Source organism: Metarhizium acridum, assembly GCF_019434415.1.
Source record: "Metarhizium acridum strain ARSEF 324 chromosome Unknown scaffold_347, whole genome shotgun sequence".
NCBI classification, from domain to species: domain Eukaryota; kingdom Fungi; phylum Ascomycota; class Sordariomycetes; order Hypocreales; family Clavicipitaceae; genus Metarhizium; species Metarhizium acridum.
The window spans coordinates 406,323-430,862 of record NW_027094028.1 but is presented as its reverse complement, the minus strand read 5'-3'; the positions used below and the strand labels follow the sequence as shown (position 1 = coordinate 430,862).

General features: G+C 45.6%; 7 protein-coding genes across 7 annotated transcripts; 4 read left to right on the top strand and 3 right to left on the bottom strand.

Moving 5' to 3' along the window:
- Nucleotides 1-19: 19 nt before the first annotated feature.
- On the bottom strand, nt 20-3,430 carry J3458_015214 (uncharacterized protein). Its single transcript, XM_066120724.1, has 5 exons — nt 3,329-3,430; nt 3,059-3,242; nt 2,881-2,984; nt 2,193-2,830; nt 20-2,137 (listed from the first exon to the last, which is right to left on the bottom strand). Exons 2-5 carry the CDS (start codon nt 3,176-3,178, stop codon nt 1,110-1,112), a joined length of 1,890 nt encoding a protein of 629 aa, XP_065974316.1. The 5' UTR covers nt 3,179-3,242; nt 3,329-3,430; the 3' UTR covers nt 20-1,109.
- Nucleotides 3,431-6,639: 3,209 nt separating this feature from the next.
- Nucleotides 6,640-8,565, top strand: J3458_015213 (uncharacterized protein). Its single transcript, XM_007817742.2, has one exon. The coding sequence runs from the start codon at nt 6,779-6,781 to the stop codon at nt 7,637-7,639; it is 861 nt and encodes a 286-aa protein (XP_007815933.1). The 5' UTR covers nt 6,640-6,778; the 3' UTR covers nt 7,640-8,565.
- On the bottom strand, nt 7,665-8,357 carry J3458_015212 (uncharacterized protein; the record flags this gene model as incomplete). The annotated part of the gene is made up of 2 exons (XM_066120723.1): nt 7,665-8,118; nt 8,170-8,357. The coding sequence occupies 2 exons, from the start codon at nt 8,355-8,357 to the stop codon at nt 7,665-7,667; spliced, it is 642 nt and encodes a 213-aa protein (XP_065974315.1).
- Nucleotides 8,566-9,568: 1,003 nt separating the features above from the next.
- On the top strand, nt 9,569-10,258 carry J3458_015211 (uncharacterized protein; the record flags this gene model as incomplete). Its single annotated transcript, XM_066120722.1, has 1 exon — nt 9,569-10,258. The coding sequence occupies one exon, from the start codon at nt 9,569-9,571 to the stop codon at nt 10,256-10,258; it is 690 nt and encodes a 229-aa protein (XP_065974314.1).
- Nucleotides 10,259-10,397: 139 nt separating this feature from the next.
- Nucleotides 10,398-11,088, top strand: J3458_015210 (uncharacterized protein; the record flags this gene model as incomplete). Its single annotated transcript, XM_007817743.2, has 2 exons — nt 10,398-10,606; nt 10,743-11,088. The coding sequence occupies 2 exons, from the start codon at nt 10,398-10,400 to the stop codon at nt 11,086-11,088; spliced, it is 555 nt and encodes a 184-aa protein (XP_007815934.2).
- Nucleotides 11,089-16,079: 4,991 nt separating this feature from the next.
- Nucleotides 16,080-17,379, top strand: J3458_015209 (uncharacterized protein; the record flags this gene model as incomplete). The annotated part of the gene is made up of 2 exons (XM_007817745.1): nt 16,080-16,559; nt 16,639-17,379. 2 exons carry the CDS (start codon nt 16,080-16,082, stop codon nt 17,377-17,379), a joined length of 1,221 nt encoding a protein of 406 aa, XP_007815936.1.
- A 160-nt stretch (nt 17,380-17,539) lies between these two features.
- On the bottom strand, nt 17,540-19,053 carry J3458_015208 (uncharacterized protein). The gene has a single exon (XM_007817746.2). The coding sequence runs from the start codon at nt 18,826-18,828 to the stop codon at nt 17,746-17,748; it is 1,083 nt and encodes a 360-aa protein (XP_007815937.1). The 5' UTR covers nt 18,829-19,053; the 3' UTR covers nt 17,540-17,745.
- Between the last annotated feature and the right edge of the window lie 5,487 nt (nt 19,054-24,540).

Here is a 24,540-nt window from a genome sequence, read left to right as displayed (position 1 = left end):
CTTACCAAAGAAAAGGACTATTAGTGATTTCTATTGTTTTGTAATTTGCAGTGTTGGTTCAAACTCGACAACTACGGGTCCACCACGAATTGAGCGCCTTCATGTCGAGAAGCACAGCGACGGGTTTGCCCGGCCTTCGCCCCGAGCGTAACGAGCTGCTGCAAGTCGGGCTTCACACCGACGGCAATCAACTTGTCTAAATGGCCGCACAGACTGCCTTCTTCTGGCCGTGGATTCAAGCATATAGAAATATTTGAAAGCAACACCTCGCAGTTACTCATCTTGTGCGGCATCGAGTATAGCCCCTTCATTCTTTGTCAAGTCAAGCGCCATGTCGCCACCAGCTGACTCGAGAACCAGAGACATTTACAGCAGCTCTAGGAATTTATACATACCAGGAAAGCACTGGATATTTGGGAGAATGTGTATTCCAACCGCAACGCTTGCTATAAATGACACAATGAACCACTTCGGGCACGACCATCGGGTGGTGTTGGGCGTGTGGTTGTCCATGACATCGGGAGAGTCGTACCACTGGCGAAGACCATGTCCAAAATGATTGCTCAGCACGGCACACAAGCTGCTTGACGGGCGTTACTTGCGCCAACTCGGTTTCAGCGAGAAGGTGTATTTGACTGCGAGAACCAGGGTATTTCGAGGCACTTGGTCGACGAGTCGGCAAATCTCGCTTCATCAAGTAAAGCCGAGTTCCAGCATTCCCAAGTCTAAATAAATTGCTAATGATGAACAGTGCGACCGATTCAACGGTGAGCAAGTCAGAGAAGCTCCAAAGCATCCTCTACTCCAAGCCCAGTTCGCTATCAGGAAGTGGCAAGATCAGGCCAAAGCCCTGAATACAGATACAACGGTCGCGGGACTTGAAGCATATGAGAACATGGCTGTACAATGCCCTCCCGGAAACTCGTTCTTGAATTGCTAGTCTGTTGCGTTATAACCTGGCACAGATGCACCGCCTAGTGTTGACGCCGCCGTAAAAGAAACTTGAATAGAGGATCAATCCCGCTGGTTCTAAATTAACACATCGACCCCCTTCTACCAAGTATCCTGCCACAAAAAGAAGAAGAAGAAGAAGAAGTAGGAAGATGCATTCACTGTTGATTGGCATGGTCCATTGCACCGCCGAAATCCAGATCAATTGACCAAGAATTGGGATCGGGCAGCATCGCATGAAAGTCAAAATTCTCAAAACTGCCAAAACTCTGCATCCAGTCAATCTCGCTCTGTCGGGAAACGGACGGGTCAGGAGACAAGGGAGCATGGCCAACTCCCGCCCCGGACCTGGTCGACGGCGTTTCTTGCACCTTTTGGACCAGCTTGCTCAACGCCGGGGTAACAGAAACGAGCAGGTGCTTCTGGTTCATCGAAGGAGCATCCCTCTCAAGAATGTGAAGCGTCTGATTCACAATGTCGAGGATGCGAGCCTTGTCCATCCAGATGGTATCGGGGTACTTTGTCACCACCTTGAGCAGGAAGACGACTGCAAACGTGATCATCATGTCGAAGCACAGCGACAGGCCGTTGAGCAGCAGCTGCACCTCCTTGTCCGTGTTCAAGCCACCGAGGATTGACGTTGCGCAGATGACGGCCGTGTTGGCAACCTCTTCGAGCTCCGGCACCAAGGTTGGCGAGGGAGACGTGTGCAGGCCCCGAAAGGCATGGGAGCAGAGGTAGAGCTTGGCAAAGTTGAAGTGAAGCCCGACCCCCTTGGCAGGATAGTTGCCGACCTTTTCATTCGGGCTGAACCTCTCCCGCCAGTCGGCGTACCAGGTGTCCAAGGCAATGGCGAAGCGCCGCAGTTGAGGCAGCTGGGACGGCGACACGGGCTTGCCGGTCTCGGTGCCAAAGCAGTTGAAGATGTCGCTGTATATGGACCATATCTTTACTTGGGAGACGAGCCGGACATCGTCCTCGACTGCGTGTTCCGTCTCGAGGAGCTTGGTGCAGTTGATGCTGGCGCATTCATGAGACATTGGTGGCCGGCCGTACAAGACGGACGTGTGGTGGTCGCAGACATAGACGTGGTAGTATAGCCGCGTCTTCAGATATGCGTCTCTGTCGCCCTCCAGGGCCTTGTATATCGCGTGGTGGAGTTGAATTTCGGAAGCTATTCGCACGGCTGCAATACCATGTCAACAGCAATATTCCTCGCCACGGCAAGTGGGAGAGCTTACCGGATCCCGATGAGGCCCACGAGAGACTGCTCAGCCAGAATCCCCCGATGCAGAGTCCTCGGACATCATCCGTGTTGTGCTGCCGCGACAGCGATTCCGTCGTGAATAGCATCTTGAGCTCGGCGAGGCACGTATCGTAGAGATGGCCAAGCTGCTCGGAATGCAACGCCCCAACTGTGCAAACTGCCGCCGTGAGCAACGGCGAGCTTTCCATTGCCGTTTCCAAACTGGCATCGTCGCCCAGGATCCGATACAGCAAATGGTCTAGTCGGTCTTGATAAACGGCAAACAAAACTTTTGCTTCCTCCAGCGATATCAACCCTTTTGACACAAGATTAGGCTTTCGTGACGCATGGCTCGCTGAAGCTCCGTCGCCGGGCACCTGGGCAATACACGAAGCCGGCATTGAGGACGGCTCACACTGCGGATCAACCGTGATTTCCCATGAATGGTCATGTGCAGGGTGAAGATGGCTGCCGCTGCCTGCGGACGTAGTGCGCTGTCCATGACCAAACATGGCATTGAGCTCAGCCTGTTCACTAAACAGGTCACGCAGTTCCGGCATGTCGAGTTTCTTTGCCACGGCGCCAATGGCATGTTCTAGACGTTGTACCTTTTGCCCAATTGCCTGCTTCCAACTAGACGGGGTTAACTCGGAGTCATATGGAGACAAGTTGCCGTGACAAACCTGATGTCATCTTCTAATAGCATTTGCAGGCTGCGGTTCACGGTGCATGGAAGAGATCGCTTCTTGCACCGGGTGCACGGGGCCTTGCCATTTGTCATATGACACTTGATCTTGAGTACGTTAGCCAAGGATCTGTTGTCCTTATTGGTTATCAATTTCATGCTATTTCATCTTTTACCTTTTGCCTGCGACACGCAACGCACGCTGTAATCTTTCTGCTAATCTCGGGAGGCTTGCCGTCACCGAAGGATTCTCTCAGCGCCGCCACACCAGGAGGACACGGGGCGTTGCTCTCCATGACGAGCACACCCGTCCGACTGCAGAGGAAGCGTGGGAACCGAACAAGCGCTTAGCAATGTGGCCTGTTGCACAGGTTAGAGTCGAGACGACCATCATGTCCAAATTCCACAGCTGTGATGCCGGCATGGATTGCATCAAGGCGGCTCACAGTCAGCACGCGAATACCCAGTACAAGATATTCGATGCGCAGAAGGCTTTGCTGCGGTAGCCAGGCCAGGTAGCAGCCAATACGATCACAGATCAATAAGCCTCTCGCATCACACGGTGTGTCTAGGAGAGAGTCTCAAGAGTTGGGGATGAATGCCGGTCTCCCGCCCCGTCTCCATTGCCCCCGCCAAGCTTCTCCATCTTTCTGCAACATTTGAAGTAGCATTGAACCCACGTGGGATGAGCTCGGCTTAGCAATGGCTTCCGGGGGACTCGCCAGCATTGAACGGCTGCCCAATCATCTGCACGTGCTGCAGCCTTTCATGGATGTTTGGCAGATATCCCACACTTATACCGATTAAGGTACTGGCGGCCCTTCCCACCGATCGCGGCATCCGAGAAATCAAAACAATAGTATACAGTGGAGTTAACACTCAGGGCGCAAGGCCACGAATACTGGATGGCATCTCCCCATCGGACCTGTCAGGAGCCACGACCTCAATTTCGCGTCCGGCCGGGTCCCGGTTCTCGACGGGGCCGGCCGGGGCAGACGGCGCCCCATCTTGGCCGTCTCGGTGGCACCAGCCGCGGGCAGACTCCATCACCGAGAGAAGGCGCCCATGTTTTGAGGTTTGACAAGATTCGTAAAACTAATCCTGGACCGCCTTCTGCGCAGATTGGCAAGGCCGCCATGTACATCCCACTCGAGATACTTGGGTATAGTGTTACAACCTGGAGTATTACTTGGACTACAAACGCCTGCTGCTAGAATCCACGGATTTTCAGGTCCTTACCATGCATTCACAGTTCTATGAATCGCTTGCTGGATTTACTGCATGTATGTATAACTAGACATCAACAGGAACAATGGACGCGTAAGGGACGTCAGTCATCCGTGAGTCTCATGAAATAACGAGTTGGGTTACCCTCAAAGAAGTTGAATGTTATTAGAAACAAGTCTCAAGCATAATCTCATCATCAACCCATTGTTCTTGTGTGCATACAGCAGTACGAGAGGGGATGAAAAGCACCATGAGAAGTGCCGATGCCACCACGCGTGTTCATGGCCTGTGACCAACTACGGTTTGTCCCGGGTAGAACTTTCACAAAGTCCCCGACGCGAGTTGGACTTTAGGGTGGGACCGATCGCAGATCCATGCAGAATTACTTATCCTTTTTTTTTCAACTATTTTTATATCCTATTATTTTTCATCACAGCTACATGATGGGTTAGGGTTAGGGTAGTAGGAAAAGGTTTTTGGGGGGGTTGTTGGGTGTGCATTGCTGATTCGCACAGCGCCCAATAGACGTACACATTAGAGGCAAACTGTATTTGAGACAAACTATATTGCAGATAAGCTATACGTCAGACAAGCCAGATTTGGGCCTCAGCTTACTACATTTTGAGAGTCTACTCATGAGTAATGCCGCCGCCACCCATGGCAGCCATGCGAGACACTTCACACTGCGATGGTTTGGGTCGTCGAAGAATTCACTCGAGATGAAGAAGTTATGTTGGTTTGCAACCGTATTGTTTCTGTTGCTCGTTGTATGACTGCACGACCGGCTGCAAGGAACAAGATACTGCTGTTGTTTTCATAGAAGAGTAATAGACATACTGCATTCGAATTGTAATCTAAAAAATGCGGTGAAATTGCCCAAGTCGTACTGTTTAAGAGTCCATTCAGGAACGCCGTCCATCGACCGAGACGCTAGATGGCTCATTACACGGGCCACCTGGGTTGGTTCTACAGTGCACGACGTGAAAGGTTCTCGGCTCTCCGTTGATAGACTCCATGATGTCAATCTCGCCGATGCCTGGCCAGTTCGGAAGTTCCCACGAGATTTCGAGCCCAAGAGCCACCCTGCAGGCCAAATACACAACTGCCCAGCTTTCGGTTTGTTGCCGAGCTTGGCCTTGAACTCGTCGCCGAGACGTTTGCCGGATGCGCAGCCAAAGTCCCGTTTGGCCTTTGCCTCTATACGGGCAGACGTCCAGGAGCCGTTCGAGGCGCGAAGTGGAGTGATGAGCAGCGTCTTTTGGGGCGTGCTTTGAGTGCTGGCGCGTTTCGAAGTGTAGGTTTGCACCTCATTCATTCCCCATTACGCAGGACCACCAGGGTATGATGTGCCCAAATCTAATATTCACTTCTTGGGAGACGGGAGGCTGCCAGCAGGTCTGTCTCCGAAGCCATCGTAGAAGAGAATCTTCGAAAAACCTCTCGGCACGTGGTAGTACCCAAGTTCACGGGGCAGTGACACTGCACCAGCAGGGCCAGCTGCAGTATTGTCGCGAGGAAAAGAACAAAGCTGACAAAGGATGGTGGGAGAGTGAAGGTGCTTAAATCAACAAAGAAATTAGGAAAGACTTGCAGACAATCCTGATTGATATACCTATCCCAGAACTGCTATGCCCTGAAAATATCGGGCAGGTTTGGTAAGTCGCGGCAAGGGTGGCTTCGGAGGGGCCGAGAGCTCAAGAGACCTGTCTTTATGAAACGAGCGCTGATCAAGGACTCTAGAACTCTAAAACCTAGTATATAACAGCCATCCTCGAGCCGCCTCTACAACCGAAATGTGTCAGTCAGCCTAGTTGTAAGGTCTTTGGCAGCACACCTGTTAACAAAGCTTTCATCTGAACGAGCTCCATGTTATGGATGACAACCAGGGCCATAGTTTCGTTAAAAAGGTCCTTATTACTTCGGATAATATAGCACGGCGCGTTCATGGTGAGATAGCTCAAGTAAGAGAGGAGATGTCTAATTAGGCAAAGCGGGATTATATTAATTGCCGAGTAAAGTTTACGGAATATAAGCAAGTAAGCTTAACTTAATTATAGCTTCCCGCTTTACCTCTTTCATTTATTATATAATAAGAGCGTTTTAAAGCATTTAATTAGTGTAAGGAAAAATACTCTTCGGCAATTAATTAATATAAAAACGCCACTAGTAACAGCAGCCACAGCTAGCAACAACAGCCAGAGTAAAGGTGGCCCCCGGCAGGGTCCCCAAAGGGCCCCCAAAGGGTGTAATAAAGGCTTGGCCAGGCTTAATAGTCTACTTGACATATGTATTGACTTGAGTAGTCATTCTCGCCCGCTTTGCCTACCCCTAGGACAACTCGCTCGTTGGCATCAGGGTCTTGTATTCCCCAACTTACCCATAATATATTGAAAACTGCATTAGGTACCGGCACAGCGGCCGAAATGTCCATCATATAAGGACTTTACTTACGACACAGCAATAACAGGACTCGGAAGGATTATAGCATCGAGGACAGAGTCAAAGAGCTGGGATGAAAGTCGGGCTGCTTCTGTGGACCAATCAGCGACGTTGTGAGCCACTAGCCCGGATTTGGTCGCAGGCAAGCTCCATGGCAAGACAAAACCAACTTGACTCAACATTCAACTTCTGCCACTCCAAAGGTCGTGCATGAGCTCCAACAGCACGCAATGAGCAAAACGCCAACCGAACTCAAGGACACCGATGCTTTACCAATCAACAACACCCCTTTACGGCGCTATCTTACGCTCTTGGCTCTCAAAGTCACTGCGCGGTTCTACAGGTGGGATGGACCCTGTGTCCCCCTCTCCAGCCGCATCATCGTCAAGACGGGTGAGAGCATTGGCCTGACTGAAGCCGCGACCATGGCCTTTGTTGCTGCCCGGACGAGCATCCCAGTGCCCCGCGTGCATTGCTCGTTTGTTCACAAGAGCAGAGCATACATTGTCATGGAGCGCATTCGCGGCCAAACTCTCGCCGACGCCTGGCCAACTCTTTCTGCATCGGAGCTCGACGGCATCTTGACGCAGCTGCGAGACATGCTCAAAGAGCTGCGGGCCCTCCCAGCTCCAGGCATTGCGGTAGAGAGCTGCGTGGGAGCATCACTGCGTGATTCTCGGATCCCCCGGTCCGAAACAAGATTCGGGCCGTTCCCCTCCATTCGAGCATTTCACCATTGGCTGCGCGAAGGGCTTCAGCCAGAAGAGTATCCAGAGCGTGTCAATGACGAGGATTGGGTCGACATCAAGCGCATGGTAGCCATGCAAGACGAGGACAAGGAATGGGGACCACCGGTGTTCACACACGGCGACCTGAACCCTTTCAATATCATCGTTCGGGATGGGAAGATTGTAGGCATCATTGACTGGGCGTTCTCGGGGTGGTATCCTCATTATTGGGAATATACATCTGTTTGGCTTGGAAACAAGACAAGAGGCGCATGGCAAAAGCTGGTCCCAAAGTTCATTGAGCCCTGCCCAGAGGAACTCGAAATGGAGACGATTAGACAGAGATGGTGGGGAGACTTCTGAAAAGGAGGAGGCCTGGTGGCCGTGTCTAAGGTACAATCTCCTTCTCTTCCAACATGTTCCAAGTTGGCTTGGGCTCCAACATGCGCTCTCCGTCTAGATATCTCCCAGCAGCATTCTTTTCCCCGACGTAGCGCCTGGCCTTTGGCTCTATTTTGCTCCAGTCTAGCTTCGAAGTTCCAACGACCTTGGGTTCTGCCTTGGATATTCTCAATAATGCGTCTTCCATCCAAGTCCGGCAGCGAAAGTCTGGGTTGTCCTGAACCACAGCCGTGTTCCTCAAAATCTTCAAGAGTCCTTTCTCATCCTCAACTTTTGCAATGACAAGTCGCGCGAGGAGAGTGGTGGTGCTCTTCACGTTTTCTAGTTTGACTTCTTCGTATGTCCAACCCTGAATAGGATGGTTTTTGACATTGCAGCGTAGGCCGGGAACCCGTGCCTTGTCCTCATCCTTGGGGCCAATGAGAAAACCCCAGTGGTATCTGTACGTTAGCTTTCTCTAGGAATTGAGCCAGCACAGCGACGTGTCTTACTTGCGTTCCTCATTATTGACAATTCCACTGGGGTAGAGGGCAACATAAAGCCTCTTTTTATTAGAGACCATTGTTTTTGAGGGTAGATAGTTGGTAATGAGGCATCTCTCTGTCCTTTGCAAGGTGGCATGTTCGCCATTTATACCCCAAGCAGGAGCCCAATCCACCAAACAGACCTTTCCTGGCATAACATGGCCGTCAGTAGGGTTCTGATTCCTTGAAACGATATGTCGCGCTTGCAATGGCGTGATACCGTGTCCCTGTTGCCGCGTTGTCAGCTGCGGGCTCCGAGTCGAGGCCCAGTGGACTACAGAAGCCAAAAATAAGTCATGAAACCTGAAAACAACATATTATGCATCGTCGCAAGTGACGAAAAGGGGGCAAAGCGGCCACAGCGGCTAAGGCATTGCACTGATTCGGCGAGCAGGCCCGACTCGGGCCATCGTTGGCCGTTTGGGGGTTTCTGTCGGACCTGGGCCAACCAGCATTTGCACGGCCTCTACGAGGACGCAACCGCTTGATGATTGCTCGGGATTCCGCAGCACCCATGCCACCACCAGTCCTCTCAAGTTTCGCTGCGAGCCCTCCGTGGAGATGTTGGGCGTGCCCATGATGCTTGGGGCGGAAGACCATGGGCCTGCAGCCGCGGAGCCGCCCTGCCATGGCCGTCCATTTCCGTGCCTAGCATTCCATGTCTGCAACTCCATTGAATTGTTAGTGTAACTGAACGTTGATGGCGACGCATTACATCGCTGCTTTTAGCCACACCAGCTCAGGCGCTAAGTATTTGTTACTCACTAAGTGATATTGAGCTTTTTAAGTTCTTCTCAAGTTCTCTCTTAATATAACCTAAGCTTCTTCTCGCTTTTCTTAAACTAAATATACACGCGTATAAGATTATTAACTATTAAGGTAAGAGACTAGTATCTTTAATAATATTTATTAAATAGCTTATTATTAGGCTTTATTATTTTTATATATTATATATAAAGTTTTCTTATAGCTTACTTTAATAACTTAACTCTCTTATTTATATTATTTATATTATTTTCCTTAATTATAAGTAACTTAAAGTTAAAGATATTAAAGGTTAAAGATAAATAAATATAAAACTTTAATATTTTTCATTTAACTTATTTCTTTTTTATCTTTTAAATAAATTAATAATTTAATTTAATAATATTATTTAATTATTTTTTATTCTAACTTGTAATTAATTAAATAGCTTTTTAACTTTTAACCTTAATGTATTTATTGTAACACGTGACTTAAGTCTGGTCTTAAATTCCGGCTGGTTGCGCCAGACGGAACCTTGACCCAACATGTTTACCCGACAAAGTCGGCAGACTTCAACCAGCAAACTCTATCCTCAATTTTTCACCTTCTAGAATCTGGGAGGATGAACACACCGCCAACTGGAGTTTCCAACTCCACCACTGTGACCGACCATCTGGCGGAAAATCTTTGCAAGCGGTTGGAGGAAGTGGCCGAAAGTCGAACGAGGGCAACTCCGGAGCCTCAGTTTGAAGACGACGTCGAGACCTGCCATCAATGGAGATGTGAGGTACTTCTCAATCACTTTAAACCAAATGAAGCCGACAAGCAACGGATGCGCATCTTCCAGCGCGACTATTGGAAAGTCGAATGCCTCCACTACATGGATATGTTCGGAGAGCTTATGTGGCAGAAAGTTCGTGCAGCTCACGGTGAGAATGGTGAGCCTACGGCCGATCACTGGCGGGCTCTTACGATGTCCTACCAGAAACTCCTGGAGTATAGCGGGCTTTCCTTGCCAGAAATAAGAAAGAGTCGACTCTCGATTAGGGATCAGAAGTACTGGCAGCTCGAGGCAGACGTATACGAGCAATGCGTTGCGCAGTCCGAGCATGAGATGCGTGAAGCACTCCGGAAGAAGGACGAAGCACAGCACCCACGTCGGGCACGAAATAAACAGCCAGCAGCTGGGCGGTCCCGACGCGTACAGCGGCCCCAAGCGACTAACCAGGCATCACCCAGTGGCGGCATTGCCAGCAGAACGAGATCCCGGACAATCACAGGAGTGGCGAAACGCGAGTTGCGTCGGCGCTAAAGCTGCATGGTGACCATGACGGCTCATAAACCCGCCTACCCCCATCATCAGGTCGAATCCTGGGTCCTGGGCTCCTCCCAAATTCACAGAAGCAGTAATCGACTCTCGGCGCCCAAGCCAACCATTTCACTCTCACAATATGTCTACCCATGAGACCGTCGACCTTTCCAAGGTCGTTGTGATCCTTGGGTCTTTCGTCGGTGTCAATAACATTCTCAGGCTATCTGAGAACTCGAGATATGAGTTTCAACCACCATCCGGCAATGTCAGCACGTCCTGGAAGGGTGACCAGCCCAGAGAACAGGAACTGAACCCGCCCTTTATTGCCCTGGCGAGCGGAGAGCACTTGTACGATCCGCGGCTGGGTCTTAGGATCCGATCCCGATTCCGATAAGTGCGATCTCCAGCTTGCTGAAACCAACCAGACGGGCATCAGCAGACGATTTATCCGAATCGATATCAGTCTTGTCACTCATAACCCAAGGGTGACGGTGCTGTCGGATATCACAATCCGTATACGGGATGGTGACCGCATTTTGCCTTGCACGCCGGGTAAGCCCAAGGGGTTTCCCGGTCCCGTTACCATTGATCTCGGGGCAGTCCGTCTCCGCGCCTGGCCTTCGATACGATCTGCCAAGGAAACCCGGGCGTACAAACAGGACGCCAGGAAGTTCAGTGAGGACATTCTGCGCGCCGTGCCAAAGTACATCCCCTCTGTCAAGCGCCACCCGGCGACTGCGAAACACAACGTCCGATTTACAGAGACGCTCTCGGAATTAGCCACGACTATAGACACTAATACCGGTGATGGTACATTGTCTGAATCATAAACGAGGGGGCTATGTGTTGAAGTACTCTGCGACCTCCAGGCTAAAGGGCTTTTGATGTGGCTTTCAGGATCGGTCTGGCGCTAGCAATAAAATGATGTTTTGCCGGAGCTAACTGGACACTACAGAAGCAGCGAATGCTTTAAAGTCAAGTGAAGGCTTCTCAATGAAAAAGACTGCGGGGAAATTAGAGCCGTGTTCCTTGTTCAAAGCAAGCAAAGTGTAGTACTTCCCTAGATGCAGTATTAATTTCACTGCTGCTTGCAGGCGACAATATTTCATTGCCTGGTTTCCGTATGATTACGCTCTTGTACGTAGAAAATCATAGTCTCTCCCTTATCCAGCTTTCAAACAGTCGTGTTAGTTTATAGCACTCAAGTCCAGAGTCACAGCTCAGAGTTTGGGTACTATTGGACGAAAATCGCCGTCGACGTTCCGTCTTCACAGTTTTTGATGGCCTTTGTTTGTTCAACGCGCGTTGCCTTGCCAGATCCCTAGGAATTGACTCGGGCGGTGCAGCGAACCGACGCTTTGTGTCCTTCGTTGATGGAGCTCTTTGTCATCTAGCAGGAGGCCTCGATTCGCCTTTATTGATAGAGCACGACCTGTTCAGAATTCGCCATGACCTATATATGTCCCGTTTTCCTGCTACATTCCAAAACACATTTCTGTCCTAATTACTTCACCAGCGACAAGTCTGTTCTTAACAAATATGGCTTGCCATAGCGACTTAACCGACTCTACTGCCTTGAGCAACGATGCCGACCAGAAGAAATTCTTATAAAGGCCAAAAATAGCTAGTCTTGCGGACCAGGCCCATATAGCCTTGAGGTGGTGCTATTATCTAACCGACTCTCATTCTACAAGAATTGTTCATCTCGTCGACAGTCAGCTCGTGAGATTCAAGCTTTGGACACTCAGCACTGATGTCTTCTCTCCAGGAAGAGATTCTCTGGACCACTGCGTCGGAGAGGCAGAGGCTGCTATCATCCGCATGCGTTTGGAGAAGCTAACCGAGAGCATTGAGAATGGTGAGTATCGTGTACACTTCCTTCGACACACTGAGGAGCTTGGCAGCAAAACTCCAATCTCCGATGATGACCAACGCAACGCCTGCTAATCTCATCGAATAGCTTCATCTATCCTGGAGAAAATAGCCGACCCTCGACATGAAGGCACTCTGAATATTGCGATACACCGGGCTATATGGGCTATTTCTGATAACATATATTTGCTCTGCGGCTGCGGCCGAACTGGTGATGGCGGCAGAAAAGTCTCGCCAAACCCTCACACACCATAATGAGGACGCAACAAATACATTGATCGGTACGTGGCGGACGTGACAGAGAGGGATTTTGTTGAGCAGTCATTATTCGACGGGGTGCCAAAGGAGGACTGGGAGTGCTATGAATGGGGGTTTCTTACTAAGGCGAATGACAAGCAATTCGGAAGCTTCCCAGATGAGCCCATCATTCAGTCAATTCCTCAAATGCAACGCTACGGCGGTGTGAGCGCGGAAAGAACTCAAAAATTGGATTCAAAAGGGAGCCGAGGAGGCATTCTGGTTCATTTCAAACGACATGAGACAGTGGTTTCAGCGCTCCAAGTCAGAGTCTAGGAAGAGAAGCTGCGAAAGAATTAAGGAAGAGCGTATGGACCGGGGCAGAAAGAAAGAACACAGATTCAGAGGCTCTTTGGCGGGCCGGGGAGAATGAAAACCAGATCACGCAACATTGATTTATAGGGGGAATAAGAACGAGCGCAAGACTTTGAAGACACACTTGAAAGGCGACGCGACGAAGAGTGAGGAAGCGTTGACTATTTTTGGGACACTAGTCTATTGACTAGTTATAGCTAACATGTTTTATTACATCTCTTAGGTTAGCTTTTTATAATCATTATTTGTTGTTTGTTTCATGCATGCGAGCTCTCGGTGTAACACTCGTATGAACAACTCTCTTTGCTCTACTGTGATAAATAACATGGGCCCAAAGTTTCGGCATCTAGATCAAAACGTTCCTAGAGTCGATAGGAAGAATCAGATTATTCATTGGGGAGTTGTGAGACGAGTCCCACGCAGTGAAGTGAGTGACAACTGAACCCCGTTAACTGGGGCTTTTAATGTCGTACTGTTACAGGGCTTTTTTTTTGGCGGCGACCGTAATGTAAGTCATGTACTAGCAGATATGGGAGTGCTTGGAAGCTCTGGGAGACACTGAGTTTGACCATTTCAGATGGCGAGTTGCGCGTTTGCAAGATGGCGTCTTGAAGAGCTATTTTAGAGTCCGGAAAATACGTTGACGCAACTCCCATCCACGTAAGATGCATGGCGACATGACCGCCAGGCCACAGAGTAGTCCGTGACAGATAGAGCTACTATAATTAGTTCCTGGCATGGACTAGGAGTCGACACTGATGCATCATCGTGGAAATTGGCGGTGGCGGAGCTTAAGCTGAGCTACGCCTAAGCCTAATTAGAGACCAAGCCCGGTAGCTGATAAGTTCGATGAATAGAAGAAGCCAAGATGGATCCTTAAGAGATGTACAGAAACCACATTGTTCCACAACGCAGACGCTGAGTCCCCTCTTCGTGGCTGTTCAACGAGACAGAAACAAGTAATATGGTCGATGTTCTCACAATATCGCACTCCTTCATTTAAAATAGCTCCGAGTATACTCTCCTAGTGCGTTCCGGCCTTTCTTTCCAAGACACTTGGAGATTTGGACCCAAATATCCTGGCCTTGAATCCCTTTGAAAACGCATATTCTACCACGCGCGAGCAGCGAACTGTGTCTGCTGCTAAACTGGATGGGCCGTCAACTTTCAAAGAGCCATCGCAATAAAGCACAGGATTATCTTAGTGCCGACGCTACATGAGAGAATTCTTCAGAGTGCGACTGGTTCTCGAGAAAGTGGATCGTGCAGGAGGTAGGATCGGCTGTGGAAGTCAACTCTGTCAGTGGAATATCACCAAACCGTGACCTTAATGGTCAAATAATATATTGGCATACGATGAGGGAAATACGACTTACAATGAGGGAACTAGGATGGAGATGTGCATGCGCTACTTGAGATTCGGCAACTACAATTCGAACGGCGGTGGGAATAGAGGTTCTAATAGTCTATGGAGGCTTATGTAGAATTTCCGAGAAAGCAAATGCTCGATACCTCACTACCATGTATATGCTCTTCTTGGTCTTGCACAAGATTCTCTAGGCATAGTGCCCGATTATACCCGGCCATTCCAAGAGGTATTCATCGACACAACTCGAAAATCGTCCAATCAGAGGAGAACTTGAACATGTTTGACGAGGCTTCAGGTGCTGATGATATTACCGATGACCTAGACAGGACCATTTCTAGCTGAGTCGCGGATTTCACTCAAAGGCGGCAGCTTTTGAACGGGCCAGAAGTGTCTCCTTTCAAGGGACATGCGATATTGTCCTTAGCGAGCTTCTGTGCCACTGGAGAAATAGGCACGCAAGGGGTTCCTTGCAAGAGTCAAGCGGGAGGGGACGGATTTACCAGCAACAGATTTCACCGACATCGATCCTTTAAACGGCCCAGCCAACACCACAGGGAAAGGGATCGACCGATGCACTACAAGGGATACGCACTGGCATGCTCCTTCAGCTCCGCTCTCCTCTTCCCCGAGAAGCACGAAACGATTCTAGTTGGGAAGACTTGAAAAGAAAATGGGCCCCTCCCAATGTCGAGAGCTCGCAGTATTTTATGAGCGAGGACGGCCTGACAGCATTCGGCAGGACTTTGGTCTCTGGCCGAAATACAAAAGGATACCGCTTCGTCAGCGGTGCGCACACGGACGTGACCATGTCATTGCTGACAGGCCTTGTAGCCGACGAGGTGGCCGCCGGTTTCAAGGACTGGTATTACGGTCGTATTCCACAATGGTCGGAACTGGACGTACTACTTGGTCAGGAGAGCAGAGCTGGCATCAAGCAATGTATCAAACAGCGATGTTTTGTGAGAAAGTTTTGAGCGACTACAAACGGCTATATGGCCCCGGTTGCAAATCATGCCCGAGCCGGAGACGTGCTCTTTGTCCTTGGGGGCCCGACTTCCCATTCGTCCTTAGACTTCAACCAGATGAAAGCACTTATGGACTGGTAGGGTCAAGCTATGTCCACGGGTCCATGTATGAAGCTGCAGCCGCGGATCCGGCGGTCAAAAGAAGACGACAAATAGAGAAGGTGGTTCTTGTATAACTCTGTAGAATTTTCTGCAGCTAGTACAAGGCAATAAATATGCCGCAAGTACTGCCAGCAATATTCTCAATCGGGAAATACGTGAGTCGCTTCGTCGGTGATGGCAGTTCTCATATTGCGTGATCTATATCCCGGAATTGCTTCGGCATATTAATGAATAGTTGGTGGGTAGTTTGGCAAAGCGGATCCTCGAGTGGTTCGTCCACTCAGTCGCCGACGGGTAGCCAAAACGGTTATTCCGGCCGTCGACAAACTCCGCCGTCCATAGAGCGGGAGAGACGAGATGGCGACAGGCAGTGCGGAGTGCGGCTGTTCCTCGGGCTTGGCTGGCCTGCAGTGTGCATCGCACAGGGGAGTCGGGACGCCTGCACTCCAACTCCAAATAGGCAACCAAGCACATGAGATTGTGTCGACTGCGCCGGAGATAACTCGAGCCACCCAGGCTCAGAGCAAACCGGCTGGACAACTCGGATCAAACGCGGGGATGCCGTTTGAAGAAAGGAATTGAACAAGCCGCGTCGAACCATGGAGACGATGGAGCAGAACAGCTTAAGCTTGGAAGGGAGGGGAACTCCAGTCCGAATTCGTCACGGGGAAGGCGCGTTGCATGTGGCACATGAAGCCACCTTCCCGTTCGCATTCAGCGTCTCCCTCCTTTCTTCCCAATTTACTTTTAAACTTCGAGTCGCCCGAATTCCCGTCTCTCAATTGCAGGACTTGCAGCTTGTGCCTCTTGACTGCCCAGCAGCCCAGCGCCGACTTCCATCATGCCTGTGATCCGCGTGGGAACTGCTTCGCCGGCCACCGGCCCCACCAAGGCCGCGACTCTCCGACACTTGTCCGACCTGGCTCGCCGAGCTGCCGCCCAATCCATCGACATTCTCCTGCTCCCCGAGGCTTACATTGGCGGCTACCCGCGCGGCACCGCATTTGGCGCCGTCATTGGAGATCGCCCCTATGAGGGAAGAGAGGAGTTTGCCAGATACTTTGACCAGGCTGCGGACTTGGGGGACATCGTCGGCGGGGGTGCCGGAGCTGGAGCCAGATGGGTGAAGAGGGAGCTTGGTGGTGATGACGACTTGCTGAGGGGAGATGGCACGAGGGAGGAGCTGGAGAAAATTGCCAGCGATACCGGCGTTTTTATTGTCACGGGCATCATTGAGAAGACTGGCGGCAGCTTATATTGCGCTGTAGTGTACGTTTGTCCCAAGGCCGGTATCATTGGAAAGCGACGCAAGGTCATGCCCGTGAGTGCTGGTCCATCGTCTTTTATTTCTCGTCACATCTTGTTCGTCTTCCGAAGAACAAAGCTCTAACATTCGTCAGACCGGCACAGAACGCCTTTGCTGGGCGCAAGGATCCCCCGCCACCCTGAAGGCCGTGTCAACCGTCATCCGAGGCCAACGAGTCAATATCGGGGCCGCCATTTGCTGGGAAAACTACATGCCCTTTGTCCGCCAAGCCCTTTACGAGCAAAACATCAACTTGTACCTGGCCCCGACCGCAGACGGCCGAGATGCGTGGATGGGTCTCATGCGCACAGTCGGCGTCGAGGGGCGATGCTTCGTTGTAAGCAGTAACATGGCGGTACGCAAAGACGGCAGCGCTCGAGTTGCATCGTCGCAACCGAGTCCTGCCCGTACCAGAGCGAGACGCAGCTCTACATTTACTGACGAAGGCTTCGAGATTGCTCTGCCGTCTACGAGCCCTGTTCGTCGCAGGCGCAGAAAGTCTGTGTTTGACGAGGACGGCAATGAAATCGTTCTTGGGTGTGATGAATCAAACGGCGCCGAAAAGAATGGTACCGCCCCCGGAGCTCAGCCCAAGCACACTGTCGCCAGGGCTGACGGATGGTTGTCCCGCGGCGGATCGTCGATTGTCAACCCATTTGGAGATGTTCTCGCCGGGCCACAGTGGGAAGATGATGAGGGGCTCATCTTTGCGGATATTGACCTGAGGGAGTGCATCCGAGGAAGATTGGACTTTGATACGGCAGGACACTATTCCAGGAATGATTCGTTCAAGTTCAGTGTGACTGGGCTAGACTTGGACCCTCTGCCATACTAACCTAGTCTGCTATTTTTCAAAACCTGGGCAGACCAAGAATGGTACTGTGAATTTGGATGAAGCTGCTTAGGACATGTGTTCATAATGTGTGCCACAATTCATGTATAATAAGACTGCAAGATATGCTCAACACAGGTCATGCGCCCGATATGTCAAGTCTACAGAGGTGAAATTCTTGCCGTATTACAGTAATTTAAAAAAAAAAAAAAAAAAAAAAAAAAAGGCCTCGCTATGCCCTAATTTCCCGATAATATGCACCATGCCCATGACGGCCATTTTCCCAAGGCGCTAAATGCTCTTCGCTCACAAAATCGATCAAACGCACCAGACATTTCCCCCAAGACAAAAACACAAAACACAAACCAATTACTCCCTCTTATCGCTCGGCTGCTGTGACCTTTGACACGGCCGCCACCCCTTCTCGGCCGCGTCGCACGCCTTGCGCTCCGCCTCATCCTCCTTCCTCTGCCGCTCCAGCGCAGCCTGCGCCAGGATCTCGCGCCGACTCATGCCAGCACCAATATTCCTAGCACCCCCAAGCACAAACTCGCCGCCGGTCCACCCGCCGTCGTCCTCGTGCTCGTCCTCCTCTCCGCCTGCCAGTCCCGCAACGGCATACCTGGACGTCTCGCCAATGGTGTGGCCGCCCGACTTCCAGTCCGCGGCGTCCACCTCCCGCTCGATCTGGTGGCACAGGTCCCAGAACTGCCGGTCGTGCGGGCCGTGCACGTTGTGCGCGAGCTCGTGGCACAGCGTCTTGCGGATGGTCTTGTAGTCGCGATACCCGTCGTGGGCGTCGGTCCGGAGGCGCAGCTCAATGACCTCGCCCCGGTTGCGGTTGAGCCCGAGAGTCCTAGACGTGCCCTCGTGCGTGGCCTGCGTGTGCGACAGCGGCTCCATCTCGGTCAGCAGCGACACGGCGAACTTGTGCTTCCTCATGGCGGCCTTGACGCCCGGGTCCTCCTTGAGCCGCAGCAGCAGCTTCTGGCTCGTCTCGGGATGCGGCAGGCCCTGGAGCGGCCTGACCTGGAGAAAGGTGTACTTGGCGTCCTCGGGGGAGGACCTGGGCTGGCTCCGTCGCTGGGCGTGCTTCATCTTGGCCTTTTGCGCCATGCGCGCCGCGTTTCTCTGCGCCACCTTTTCCGACATGTCCTGGACGGCCTGTACCTCTGCGGCGCCGCAGCCCAGGAGCGTCAGCGTCTTTCCTTGCAGGCTGGTGAGCGGCATGCTGGGCTGTTTGAATGGCGACTTGAGCAGGGGGCCCTTGGGCACGAGTATCTTTTGGTGGGCGACGGGGATGTCGAGCGCCGCGGCGATCTCGTCGAACAGGTCGGTGACTGTGGCATCTTCTGCCAGCTCAAATGTGTAGTTGTGCTTGCGATGTGACACGGTGATGGTGACCCAGCCCGACTCGGAGCCCGATGCACAGCTCTCATGTGCGTCGGCCATTGTCGTATTGGTAAATGTGTTGATTCAAGAGCTTCGGGGGTGAGCTCACTGAGGTGTGGTGATGATGTATAGTCCTTATATATGAATGATTACAAATGCGGCAATAGGGGGCTTATGCTTTGCTTTGTATTTCCCTTGTCAGTTTCTGGCAACAAGGGTCTGGTGGGAATACTAACCCCAGGTATATGACACGGTATGACGACGTTTTGCTCCAGCGAAGGTGGGGGGAGGGGGGAAGAATGAATATTTATACAAGCATGGGTGACATTTTTTGATTATTCCTTTGTACTAGTGCAGCCCGTTTTATTGCGCGGGGGAGGCGAAGATGGTCGGAGAATCGAAGCAAAGGCTAATTAGTAATATGCCTGCGGGTGGGTGACCGAAATGGACGGGCGCCAAGACTTCAGCCGGCTGCGCCACATGCCTTTCTCGCCGGCAAAGGGAGGCGCATGACCTTGTGGCTTAGCTAAGATTCCCAGGCAGTCGCCCCTGAAGGTTTGTTGGCCCGCTGTAATGAACGCTGCAATAGGATGCATGTCCACTGTGACCTAGAATGATTCGGTCGGGGTTAGGCTGCATAGGGCCTTGTGAGCCGCTCGCGGCACCGCCATCTTCGCTTTGTCAGTCGGGTCTGGTCAGCGTTCAATGTTTTCTATGCACGGAACAGACCGCCGAAACTCGATTGTCAGCGATTCATTGCAGGTGGTGCAAATGCAAGGCAGCCCTGTCAACGAATTGCTGCGCCCGCTCAATCGACGGCTTCATTACACCAGGTGTATGCTACGAATTTTCAAATTTTTTTATACGCACCCGGCGATCTCCCCAAGATACCAGACCAGACTCGAAGCAAATAGCAGGCCCATACCACCAGCAACTCCTCAACTTAATTCCGGACTAGTCCCGGATCAAGGACTGCATGTGCACTGGCATCTGTGTGCTCCTGATTCTGAGACCTGTTAGTGTCAAAATGGGTCACTTGTTACGGGTACCAATTACGCACGCATAATCAGATAAGGGCAAACCCTTAACCACGAGTGGATAACCCTAATAATAAGCGCACTTATAAAAAAGGGCGTATATAATTCTCTCTTTTATAGCTAGACATAGACTTATATATATATATTATCGTTATAATTAATGCCCTTTAAAGTGTAATAGTTATAAGCCTAGGAGGACTTTAAATCCCCTATAACTTTCACTTAAGAAAACCAAGTATTTAAGGCATTATCCTAATACTCATTCCGTTATATCCACGCTTTTAATAAATACTAATACTACTCTTATAAACACCTAGTTATCTACTAAGCTTAAGCTTAGAGCTCTTACAAATATAGTAAATACAAGTGTATTGTGTATTGTATTTTGTATTGTATTGTATTTTCGTGTATTATATTTAAATACATTACATTACATTACTAAAATACCTATAAATGTATTATAAGTAAAAAAGACCCTTGTTTTTTTAACTTAGAATTATAAGGCTAATTATAAGGGTTATAAGGGAAAATTTTATATCATTAAAAAGAGCTAAATTAGCTCTTTAATATGCCCCATTTTTTACTATTATAAGGTATCACATTAAAAAGTTATAAGCAATTGAAAATTCGCCCCGCTTTACTTACTTTTTATTTTAAGACATAACTTTAAAGCTTAATATCTCGCTTAATATCCACATTTTAAGGTTTATTTTTAAAGATTTAAAATCACGTGATTTTTAGCTTTATTTTAATATATAATATGCTTATATAAGCATTTATTTATAATATTAAATATTTTATAGCCTTATAATACATTTATAGGTATTCTTATCTTGTAATGTATTGTAATATATTACAATACAATACAATACAATACAGTATAGTAAAAACTACAAAAAATACAATACATTTAGAGGTCTGCACTAAATATAAAGATTTAAAGCTTAGCTAACTATTAAAGGAAGAGGACTATAAAAAGATAAAAGAATAATATAAGAGTAAGTAATAGAATAAGCTACGCGCTTAAATAGTAAAGAAAGAATAAGGTAAAAGCTTAACTATTAAAGAGATAAAATACCTGGTAAAAAGAAGTATTAGCGTTACTATTATTAACCTTTTTACTCTTTAAGCTTATAAATAACACGTTAAAATCTATAATACTATAAGTATAGGTAAGTACCCGCTCTCTTTAAGTATACTCCTTAATAATTATAATACTATATATCTTATTAATTATATTAACCTTCTTGTAACGGTGGCTTAGGTTCTAAGGCATAGTAGGTCTATTTCTTAGAAAGTAAGTTAGGTTAAATGCTATAGAGTAGCTATTTAAGTAGTATTATAATAAGGCTATTAAGAGTATAACTCTTAATAGTAAAACTATTACTTAAATTAATTAATAGAGATCTAGATTATTTAGCTATAGGAATATCTTCTTCTTAAGTACTCGTTTATCTCTCTATTATAATTTTAAATTAATTAGCTTAACTATTAATCCCTTTAAACCTTAATTAATTAGCTTAAAGTTTAGTTAGTTTAATTCTCTTTAATTAATATATTTAAATATTAACCTCTTTAATCGCCTCTTAAGTTACGTAACTAGTCACGTGCTCTTACCTTCTTCTTATACTTATAGGTTATACCTATTTTAGCTAGTATAGTTTTATCTCGTATCTTATATCGTATTATTTATAATATTATATCTCTTCTTTATTAGTCTTATTCTTAAGGCTATTAAAATAGGCTAGCTTAAGTGTTATACGTTTTCTTTCTTTTATTATTATATGCTATTATATTAATTAATTGTATCTTAAAATAGTAGTTTAAAGCTTTACTTACTTCTTCTCTTTACTAAAATAACCTTCTTTTTATAATAATTAATAATTTATTCTTATTCTTTATAAAGGCTTACACTTATTACGCTTATATAGGACTTTCTTAATATAAAGCCTTTATTTTTAATTTAAGTTATTATATAAAGTGTATAGTAAATAAGTAAGAGAATTATAATATTATAAGGGTAACCCCTTAATAGCTTTATAGTATTATAAATTAATATTATAAGCTTAAGAGAGAGCTTAAAGAAGCTAAAAAGCGTGCCTTAATTAAGAATTAAAAGGTCTTACGTTTATAAAAATAAAAGAAATTATAGTTTAAGAAATAATACGTGTAATTACACGTAGTATTAATAACGTTAAAGAGTTAAAACGTGTGAAACGTAAGAAAGCGAAATAGCTTTAAAAGACTATAAGGGTTCTTCTTATTTCTTTTAAGAATCTAGATTTTATTTTAATTTATTTCTTAAATATTAAATTTAATATTAAGTTATTAAATAATACTTAAAAGATTAATTAAAATATATTTCTTAGAAATAAAACTATTTAAGTAACGTTAAGTAATTCGTAAGATTTTTAGCTAGTTCTTAAGTGTTTTTAGAGTTTAAATATCCTTTTTATTTAATAAGATAATAACGATTTTTTATATCTTCTTATACTTTAAGTATTTATTTAACTTTATATTTATTAGTATCTTTTATTATAATATTTATAGTAATTATAGATTTATCTAATGCTTTCTTTAATAGTAATATATAAAATATAGGATAGATTTTCATTTTATTTAGTAATAATAGTTTATAGTTAATATTTAAGATTTTTTATTTAATAAGAAATAATTTAATCTTCTTTTAGTTAAGTTTATTATTAGGTTATTTAGTTTTAATATTTTTATAAATAAGGTATACTTTATATCTCTTCTCTAGAATTAGTATTAATAATCTCTTTTTATTCGCGTAGTATTTTATTTAGTTCTATAAAAATATTTATTTCTATTATAAGTGTTTTTATATTTTTATTATAATTACTATATACGTTATAGCTATTAGCGCGTTTATATTTTATGTTATATATATCTTAATAATAGGGTTAAATCTGTAATTTACCCTAAATAATAATATCTTTATATTATTAATCTTAAAGCTATTATAAGCCTATTATACTAGTAGTAGCTATTCTACCTAATTATTCTATTAGTAGTTAATATAGCTTCGTAAATATTATTCGAGTATTTAATTTAAGATTTCTATTTACCTATCTAATTATAGGTAAAATGCTATTAATAAGCTTTATTTAATCTTTATAGTTTTTATAAGGTATTTCTAAAAGTTTAAGGTAAATAATTTATCGCGATTTAATATAAGTTTTATTAGTAATTTATACTATACGATAACTATTTTAAAGAATATATACGCTAAGTTCTTAGTATTACTTAATTTCTTATATAAAATATAATAGACGTATTTTATAAGTTTATTTATAATAATTAGAATACTATTATAAGCTACTTTTATTATAGGTTCTTTTAACTTTAATAGTTTAATAATAAAGTCTATTATAATAGTTTACTATACTCTTTTAGGTAATAGTATTAGTTATAGTTCGCTATATAGTGCGTGTTATACTACCTTTACCTTATTACACGTGTCGTATTTCTTAATAACTTCTTATATTATTTTTCTACTTTCTAAAAAGTTATACGATCTTTATAATCTACTAATTATCTTCCTTATACCCTAATATTCGTGTAATAGGTGCTCATATATTTCTTTAATAAGCTACTCTTAAAGTATATTAAAAATATACTACCGTTTATTATATAAAAAGGTCTTACCTTTCTTAGATAAATGCGTTTTCGTTTTTTAATTATTTAAGTAGCTGTTATTTTTAATGTATAATACGATTCGTTATATTTATATTTTATCTAGCTTAACTTACTAGGTTATATTAACTTCTTAGGTGCCTAGTATTAGACCTCTAAATGTATTGTATTTTTTGTATTTCTTACTATACTATATTGTATTGTATTGTAATGTAATATATTACAATACATTACAAGATTAGAATACCTATAAATGTATTATAAGGCTATAAAATATTTAATATTATAAATAAATGCTTATATAAGCATATTATATATTAAAATAAAGCTAAAAATCACGTGATTTTGAATCTTTAAAAATTAACCTTAAAATGTGGATATTAAGCGAGATATTAAGCTTTAAAGTTATGTCTTAAAATAAAAAGTAAGTAAAGCGGGGCGAATTTTCAATTGCTTATAACTTCTTAATGTAGTAACTTATAATAGTAGAAGGTGGGGCGTTTTAAAGAGCTGATTTAGCTCTTTTAAATAATATAAAACTTTTCCTTATAACCCTTATAATTAGCCTTATAATTTTAAGTTAAAAAAACAAGGGTCTTTTTTCCTTAAAATACATTTATAGGTATTTTACTAATGTAATGTAATGTATTTAAATACAATACACGAAAATACAATACAATACAAAATACAATATACAATACACTTGTATTTACTATATTTGTAAGAGCTCTGCCTAGTATAAGGTTCCTATTCTTAGTAGCGCGTAGTAAGGGTATGGTACTTACTTGCTTATTTAATTTTAAATTCTCTCTTTAACTAAGTGTATTAGCCCTTTCGTTTTTAAATTCTTTACGGTATATAATCTTAAAGTTATAATTTATAAGGGTTTTATACTATTTAATCTATCGTTTATTTAAATTCTTTATAATTAAGAATAATTTAAGATTCTTATAGTTAATATAAACCTTAATTTAATACTTTACTTTTATAAGATAGTATCTTTATTCTTTAAAGCACTTAATAATAGCTATAAGTTCTTTATTATAAATCTTATAATTAAGTTTAGGTTTATAAAGTT

Excerpts from the sequence above, each read along its gene's own strand:
- J3458_015214 (XM_066120724.1), bottom strand. The coding sequence starts at position 3,178 with ATGGAGAGCAACGCCCCGTGTCCTCCTGGTGTGGCGGCGCTGAGAGAA. Across the intron at positions 2,831-2,880 it reads CTATTAGAAGATGACATCAG|TTGGAAGCAGGCAATTGGGC; the intron begins GTTTGTCACGGC and ends AACCCCGTCTAG. Across the intron at positions 2,138-2,192 it reads GTGGGCCTCATCGGGATCCG|CCGTGCGAATAGCTTCCGAA; the intron begins GTAAGCTCTCCC and ends ATGGTATTGCAG.
- J3458_015213 (XM_007817742.2), top strand. The coding sequence starts at position 6,779 with ATGAGCAAAACGCCAACCGAACTCAAGGACACCGATGCTTTACCAATC.
- J3458_015208 (XM_007817746.2), bottom strand. The coding sequence starts at position 18,828 with ATGGCCGACGCACATGAGAGCTGTGCATCGGGCTCCGAGTCGGGCTGG.